The sequence below is a fragment of the Notothenia coriiceps genome, unplaced genomic scaffold, assembly GCF_000735185.1.
Source record: "Notothenia coriiceps isolate Sejong01 unplaced genomic scaffold, NC01 NC01_scaffold00022840, whole genome shotgun sequence".
NCBI classification, from domain to species: domain Eukaryota; kingdom Metazoa; phylum Chordata; class Actinopteri; order Perciformes; family Nototheniidae; genus Notothenia; species Notothenia coriiceps.
Window position 1 is genome coordinate 154,355 of NW_011355541.1, and position 9,247 is coordinate 163,601.

General features: G+C 39.6%; 1 protein-coding gene across 1 annotated transcript in view; it reads right to left on the bottom strand.

The window, feature by feature from the left end:
• igsf9a (immunoglobulin superfamily, member 9a) overlaps positions 1 to 8,426 on the bottom strand; it is a 52,568-nt gene extending 44,142 nt beyond the window's left edge. Inside the window, 2 exon segments of the mRNA XM_010781159.1 lie at positions 7,995 to 8,204; positions 8,334 to 8,426. Of these exon segments, the coding sequence (XP_010779461.1) occupies positions 7,995 to 8,204; positions 8,334 to 8,394 (271 nt within the window). The 5' untranslated portion in view covers positions 8,395 to 8,426.
• Positions 8,427 to 9,247: the final 821 nt, after the last annotated feature.

Below are 9,247 nucleotides of genomic sequence, written 5' to 3' on the forward strand. Positions count from 1 at the left end.
TTGTTTGTTTATTTATTTTGAAAATTATAAATTAAAAAACTAGCAACGCCGTGCTGTCATATAGCAACTGCTAAGCTACTGCAGCAAAAAAATCCTGGCGCCGCCCATGGTGATTACCTAGAAGAGCATCAGGACTGTTTGAGGCATATGATAGCTATGTGATTAACACGATGATTCAGCCTCTATGGAGAGAGACATATGACAACCATGATCATTTCTGACGTGGAGCTAATCTGAAGTAAACATTGAATACTGCTTTCTATTCCTCCATCTTGTGACTGTGTAATGCCCTCTCTTGTATACAAGCATGTGAAGGACACTGTTCTGGAACTAGTTGAACCAAATGCTCTGTATGGGATGACTCCATTCTTGCAAGGATAATAAATACATGGATCCTGATATTGAAGCTCTAGCCGGTGACGAGTGATATTTGAACACCTTTGCTTGTCAACTTTAAAATAGCTTCAAAATGTTCTAAAGGAGTAAAAATATCTTAAACCCTTGGTGGTAAAAGGCTAAAACCATTCTTTAGATCATGACACGTGAAACCAAATAAGAGTGAAAATGATACCTACAACAGGTAAAAGCCCCTCCCCTATACCAACATCTCATATTCCCTCCCCTGCACCACCCCCCCTCTCACTGCTTTGTTACTAAACAATACTCTTTATCAATTAAATTCATGAACAAACACACTGACACACCCATACGACACACACACACACACACACACACACACACACACACACACACACACACACACACACACACACACACACACACACACAATTCATTAATTGCAGAATTGTTTCTAACTGTAGACGCACAACGATCAACCCCGGAAGGCGTGTTCCCTCAATATGGTCTCAGGTGACGGGGAAACACGAAACCATTCAGCGCTGTGAGGAAATACAACTCTTTACAAAGGAATAGCGTCAGTCTGATTTGAAAGGTTAACAGACTCTACTGGCCTTAGAGGAGATTATTAAATGTGGCAGCTATGTTGGGGAGGAACATGAAGGTGAACATGAAGGCTATGAAGGGGAGGAATTTAATCCAAGTTTATCGATAGTGAATTTAAACACCCGTGTAAAGTTTAAAACAGGACTATGCTCAGTTTGAGGTTCATATTTGTGACTCTACTGGGACTGAACTTTGGGATTTAAGCCTTTGCAGATCCACAAAAACCTATATAACAAACTACAGGAAAGGGAAAACCCCACAAAGCATATTGGGCCTCTTTAAATCGATTGGTCAGTCTATTATTTTTCCTTTTCAATGCATTTTTTCCTTTGCTCCTTTAATGCCATACGAATAAAGGATTTCTAATGCTGACTGACTTATTTATTTGTTTTGCACCGTTACCAAAGACGTGTTAATTCCTGTCCTTGCTTCTTTTATGTCTGTTTTGTTTTTTTAAAGCGCTGCAAATGATGAAGCTAATCAGGCTTTGAACTACAAAATAACCTTCAAAGTGAAACAAAAGCAACCATTCCTGTGCATACAACAAGTTAGTGGGTTTTTATAAAGCTACCATAGAAATGGTGGAATGAGCTCCCCATTGAAAGGACAGCAGAAAGCTTACACATCTTCGGGCGCAGACTGAAAACTCATCTCTTTGGACTCCACTTCGAGCGATAGAATTATTAACAAAGCACTTATATACTAATAAAGAACTGGCTTATCTAAAACCAGTTGAGTAGCACTTGAAATGTGTTGGCTCTATGAAACCTGATGTACTTATATAATTCTGTTTTCTTCACGTTTGTATCTTCTTGGTCGAATACACTTATTGTAAGTCGCTTTGGATAAAAGCATCAGCTAAATGTAACGTAAAGAAGCAGGCCCTTAAAACCACAAAAGCAGCACGTTTTGTTGACTCAGTTTTCAGAGGGAAGGTTGCTGCACCAGAGGTATTGATTTTGCTTCTCCCAAAATTAATGTGTAACATTTTGGAGACAAAGTTTACAAATGACAAAAGAGTCTTTTGGGGAATCAATGTGGAAAGCATTCGTTTTGGACAGCGCCTCTTTATGAAAAATAATTTAAATTCAATACTGCATTGTGTGACAGACGTTTATGGCCCTGAGAATGTGATATTCACGGGCGGGGAGCCAACGTCGTCTCTGAGGGATGTCGTCAGCTCTTGGCAAGCGGAGGCATTCAGGTAGCGGTTGAAAAAAGAAAGAAAGAAGCAGATTAAGTTTCACTCCTCGCTGCTTGTTGCTCTATTAAACCCCGCTGTGTGCGATTGAGCTGCCTCCTTGCTGCTCTAACAAATATGAGTAATCCCCGGGTAAACCCTCATGTTTGTCTATGTGGGAAAGGAAGCTCATTAGCATTGTTAACTGTGTGTAATGTGTTCAGATCACACACACTCCTGCTGATTGTGATGGGATGCGCACGGTAGAGCAGTGCATTTAGACAGCTGTATTTACTTTTTATGGAGTCAGCAGCTGTATGGGAGCTGAGGGACTTTCTGTCCTGTTCACAGAGCACAGAATAATCCTTTGATCTTTACTGCTCTATTACAACAAATACATTTAAACCCTTTTAGCTCTTAACACCCTTGGGGGAGCAGCTATCTGATGTATCTCACACTTTAGTAGCTGCACACACGGTGAAACACACAGCATATTGATGGATGAGGTGGACTGTAGGAAGTTTGATTTATATCCTCTTAAGGCAGCGGTGTGGATTCACAGAATTGATTACTCTAGACTCAAAAAAGTCAGAAAAGAATTCCACTCTGACTTTAACACCAATGACTCCTGACTTGGACTTTTGACTTAATACTTAATGTCTTAACTGTATCCCAAATATGACTAAGTATGTTATGGTGTGCCATAAATTACACTTTATTTACTGATCAACTACCATTAGAAGATATTCATTTATTCTAGTCCAAAGTTAATAGACTGGTGCAGGAATGAGTCCTAAAACCTGGAGATGACTTGTCATTTTATCACTTCCAGTTCCCTCGTCTGAAAGTCAATGGTTTTTTGAACATGTTTGTGGTTAGAAGCCTAAAATAAGGCCTGTGGTTAACACAAGCTTAAGAGATTTTCACGTAATGTTCCACGGTATAAAATACATCAGTAAACATCCCACTGGTGAATGTCCAAAGCTTCCATGTGTCATACTAATGGGGGTTGCTAAATAGTGACTATTACAAAGGAATAGCATCAGTCTGATTTGAAAGGTTAACAGACTCTACTGGCCTTAGAGGAGATTATTAAATGCGGCAGCTATGTTGCTTAAAGCAAGGGGAGGAATTTAATCCAAGTTCATCGATAGTGAATTTAAACACTCGTGTAAAGTTTAAAACAGGACTATGCTCAGTTTGAGGTTCATATTTGTGACTCTACTGGGACTGAACTTTGGGATTTGAGCCTTTGCAGACCATTGACATCCACAAAAACCTATATAACAAACTACAGGAAAGGGAAAACCCCACAAAGCATATTGAGCCTCTTTAAATCGATTGGTCAGTCTATTATTTTTCCTTTTCAATGCATTTTTTCCTTTGCTCCTTTAATACCATACGAATAAAGGATTTCTGATGCTGACTCTTGGATTCAACTTTAACGAGCTTTTATTTGTTTGTTTTGCACCGTTACCAAAGTTGTGTTAATTCCTGTCCTTGCTTCTTTTATGTCTGTTTTGTTTTGTTAAAGCGCTGCAAATGATGAAGCTAATCAGGCTTTGCTAAATAGTGACTAAATGAAAAGACTTAACCTCATCACACCAAACATTAGCCGCCTTTAGCTTAGCGATGGTGATGCAATGTAGTTTGTTTATAGCCTTACATTAACCCTTTACTTTCGTGCCATTGCATTTACGCTTCGAAAATGGCAGTGATGTTAATGTGTGGAGATTATCCTGTTGAAAAAAACCATTAGATATCATAATTGTGTGTTAGCCAAAAATAATGCTTATTTTCTGCAATTTACTCAAATCCAATCAGGAAATGCCATTGCTTTTTGTCGAGGGAGACTGTGAGATAATAACTAACGGGTCGACGCACAAAAATCACTGCACCCCCCCATTTTCCAAATCCAGTTTTATAGGCCAATCCAACAGCATCCAATCAGGTTGGAGGAAAATTATGAAGACCTAATGTTGGGTTACTAAGCACCACTTCGAGAATGCTGTTAAATTTGATTAATAGCGCAATTTTGAAACTCAAGGTTTGGGACTTGAAACTTGTTAGTCTCGACTTTGGAATTAAGTGCAAGGACTTAAGACTCATTATGGGTATGGAAATAATTGACCCTATCTTAAGGTGATGAATAAGGAGCAATGGTGGGAGTAAAGCGATTCGCAACTAAACTTGGATTTTAACACCAATGACATTCGACTTAGTTAGAGTTTTTTTACTTGAAAATATTAGATAACTTTGCCCGAGCCGAAAAAAACGAAAAGCCAATTATTTAATTAGCGTGCCTCAAATCATTAAATAGACTTATATTTTACTTGAGACTGAACTAACCAGATCCAATTTGTTAGAGCAAAACCAAACACCATCCAATCATGTTGCAGTTGAAAACCATGAAAAAGTAACGTTGCATTACTGAGCACCAGTTGGAAAAATTGATACCAAGGATTACACTACATTACATATCATTAAGCAACGCTTTTGTCTAAAGCAACTGACAAAAACTGCAGGAACACTTCGATATCGATATGTTGCCTGCAAGGATTGAGGATCCACCAGAGCCACAGATGCTCACAGCCTGGTAAAAGTGCTTACCTAAAACAAACAGTTGTCAGCCAAAAACATTTTGAAGACTTTGAGTAGACATTGGTATTAAATTGAAAAATGCACATTATGACTTGGGACTTGCGAGGAAAGACCTATTTGGGCCTTGCAAAACAATGAATTTCTGTTTTAAGGTGACAAACGGCTAAAAAAAGGTGGGTGCCATATGAACCCTAGCCGGCTGAATCTCTTGGATATCTCAGGTAACCATAAGAATCGCACCTACTAAACAACAGTGGGACTCTGGGTCCAGAACCGTTGAGACACCCGAGAACAGTCATGGCCTGAGGGGGGGTGAAATCCACACTACTTGATCCCCCTCTAAAGCGTTAGTTTCCCATGCGGCACCTGTTACTCCCCACACCAGCCAGTACCTGTGAGAAATCCCCGAGCTCAGCATCAGAATGGACAAAGCATCTTTTTTCAAACCTTTTTGTATTAGCAGCTTCCTGTTAGTCACCTGAGAGGCATGTGATTAGTAAACCTGTCCTTTTTACAACAAGGCCCTTTATTGTGCTTTATGGTCTAGCGAAGCTTACGAGAATTTTATTCATGGGCCAAAGGCTAGGCAAATATTTAGTTTTTTTTACCACCAGTATATTGCCTTGCATGTTCTGTAACAAAGAGCCAAAGTAATGAAGTATGACATCAGAGCACGTTGAAGGATTGTCTCCACAGTTAATGACAAAAAGGCTACTGTCTCTTAAAAGCCCGGGCTAGAATTAAAGCCTGCCCCGCTCCCACTCACGATAATTCATCAGCCAAGGTTCACCCTGACTTTATTGCTATGTAAATGTCTGTATCTTATTTCCTGCTGGGGTTGGGCGAAGGAGTGGCATTCGACTCAAATGAGGAATGCTCTTGTTTCAGCCGAAAGCAGGTTCGGATCCTTTGACAAACATATACTTCATTGTAGTGATTACTGTTGTTGACTGTGTGGCACTGCAACCAATGGATCTGTGACATCATAGAGCTTTAGGCTGGCGACATTCAATACTTTTATTGTCAACAAATCCCTAAACAAAACAAATAATTTATCCAACGTATAGTATATTTCTATCCAACCAAAGCCTCCCATATTTGATTCCCTTGTGCTCAAGAGCTCTATTGTTTTGAACGGGAGAATGCAAATGTAAATAAGAATTTAAGAGGAATACGTTTTGCATGTGAACCTACAGCAGGTGCTGGTGCACTTGTCATTACCATGGACATATGCACCTCTGTTTTATTTCAACTCAATTACACTTAAATCGTCCTGGTGCTGTAAATACTTGGTGGCAAACCAGATGGGTAATAATTCTGTTCGGGGCTTGAGGCCGTGTGTTCATAAAGGAAAGGGAAGTGCAGTGACATGGACAAATGCATTGATTGATTGATTGATTTGATGAGTCGGAAAATAAAAGAATAACACTGGCCTTTCATTAAATAAGGGCAAACCAGAAAAAGCATAACAGATCCCCTTTAAATAGGGCTGTATATTGGAGAGGATTTAATATAGAAATATGCAGCATTTGCAGCAACACCTGCTGATTGACATATGGGCCTTTTTCTACTTTTATTTTCCCCTATTGTATGGAGCTTTTAAGTTTTAAAGGAATATCCTCTCAGTCCACACGGTCTGAGAGAACCACATTCTGTATCAGCTAGTGCCAGCTTTTCATTGAAGCCATACAATGTTGAAAGTGAGTAAAATATTTCAAAACTTCCTCGAATGGGCGCATACTAAATGCCCTTTTTTATCTGTTTATACAAATTTCCCTAAACTTCAGCCTGATGTATTTGACATTGTTGGAAACAGACTTTAAATCAAGCTATGTTGATTTGAGCCACGTTTACTGTAGCTTCACAGCATGAATTTTTAATGACTGATGCAACAGCTGGTAATTAGGGTTTATAAGGTCAAATCTCTAATTGTTTCATTGTTATATGAAACAGTGATTGTTGGAGTCTCCTAATGACTGTGTTCAACTCGCTGAAAATCAATGGCAAGTGATAGTTAGCTGCTCCCACCTGAATATTAAAAATAATGCATTTATTTCCCTCTTTGAAGTGGTATCATCATGCCTGCTGGGGAAGTTTATTTCTAAAAGTGCATTTTAGTCAAAACCCTACATGGCGCTCCAGCAGAAATTCAAATAGCCTTTGGAAAAGTCAAAAGGTTGAATATCTCTTCAGGCAACTCTATGGAAAATAAAAAAAGACTGATAAAAAGGAAGATCCGAGCCAGCTAGACATGCTCTCCTCTGTCCACACTAGTCCCATTGTGTGTGACTTTAAAGGATAACAGGAGCTACACAAAGGTATTCTTGGTCCATTGAGAATCATTTTCCCCACAGACTGTCTTTGTTCTGGGAGCTGTGGGCAGAAAGTGAACAAAAGATGATGATGCAATGCAAGAGTCTTAACTCCTTTTAAAAAGTAGTTCCCACTGAGGCGGGTTTGAAAGGCCATCAAGGTGTGATACTGAATGTCCTCTGAAAGCCAGTTATATTCTTTCACGAGAACAAATGTGAACTGAAGCATGTCGAAACCATCCTCATTCTATTCATTTTCAACCTTCTCTGGCCTCGAATCACATACATGGCGGCATAAAGGTCTGTTACTTAAGTCATTGTGAGAAACTTAGCACTTTTTTTGTTGTTCAAATATGCATATGGTGGTTTAACATCATGTTGCAGGTGAACAGTAAACAAGACTAAGAGTCAACAGGCTTTCTATTAGCTGTAAGAGGCGGTACTCATCTAAATAAGCAATTCAGATTAGCTTAATGCTAATAACAGTAACAATGAAGATGTTAACATTTAAGCTGGTGTAATGTCTAAAACTAAGTTTAGGGTGACACTTATTTTCTAGGTTCAGGAACAGATTCTTGTTTAGGTTAAAGAACATTGTTTACATAACTTTGACATAACTTGAAATCCAAAAGGAAAAAGTGTAACATCACAATTGTATTCCCAAATGTCATGAACACTAGCAGTTTGTGCTTGAGCTATGCATCAAAGTACATAACTTGCATCATAATCAAATTACATGAAGCCATATAATGAAAGCCAGGTAAAAAATAACGAGACATTTGTACATGTAGATCCGGCATGAATATATAGAGAGAGACAAATTATGTCCTTGTTTGGACAATAACAGATACATTTGCTGTAGCACAGTGAAGAGAAGTAATGAGTTTAACATTACAATGTTCTGTTGGATTACATGTGATCCTTCCCATAGTGCTTACCTTCATATTGTGGATGTAGGCGAGGCGCGTAAGATCCAAATTTGATCAGGACGGGGATGTCCAGTCCTTTTCGGACCCACTCCACCACATGCAGGGACGCTGATGGCACAGTATCCGGCCCTGATGGAGTGAAACTACACTCCAACTCCACCACACCTCCCACCTTTCCAAGGACCTCCGGATTGACGCCTTCAGCGGTCACTGTTCGGTCTATAAGAAGCAAAATTGACACGTTACTTGATTGACATGGACAACAGTGTGTACATTATATGGAAAAGTTTATCTGAAAAGACAGTGGGAGGCTAAAGATATTGTTGATCAAACGATGGAGATACTTACGAAATAGGCAAACAAGTGACACCACAGTGAAAGTCTGCAAAGATAATTTTGCTGACCCCATATCTGTCACTCATGCAACCTGCAGCATGTTCAATCTGTTGGCAAAAGAGACACAATTGTCACAATCACATTACTTTCTTGGCTGCATGCAAGATGACAGCCGTCTGTGACAGATTTCTTAAGTAAGAAGGCAAAAGCAGAGCTGCCGCTTCTGTCATATTTTAACAGACAGGAGGAGAAGAGCGTTTAGATTTTAATACAGCTTTCCAATAACTGGAATTCTTCCCATATCATTACACAAATGGGTAGAGCTGCCTGTGCTGCCAGAGAACTCCTGGGCCCTATATCCTTTTTCTGAAAGTAAATGACATAAATGCCACGTAAATCTCCCAAGAGTCACGTGCAGAGCGACATTTAAGTGTTTTATTTAGACCACATCAATGGAGACATTTGGCTGATTCGGCCAGGAGACTCAGCACTCAATGAGGGGGATCAGTTGAGCTGAAGGCAGCGTACGCATTAAAGAGTTCAACTTAATGTCAAGACGCTGCGGCCGATTTATTACGGTCAAAACAACCCTGGCTTCCATTTTATCATTTGTGTGAACCCGAGTCAGGACACCAACAAGATACTGTAGGTCAGATTCAAGACATACACACACTAAACACAGCCGCTGTTTGAAACAAATGAGTAAATGGCACACATGCTGATGATAGGTGTCATATCATGCAGGCCATTTACATTGGGCAACAATTGCTGCTGGATAAGGTCAGATGTGACAAGAAATTAGCGCTCATTTCAGCCCTAAGGCCACACACCAGTTCAGCTTGCTAGCTTCAGCTCATATCTCATCTCATTACGCTGAGGTAATTACAGTGTGCACATGTAAAGAGCAAAGGTTAACATGTGTACAC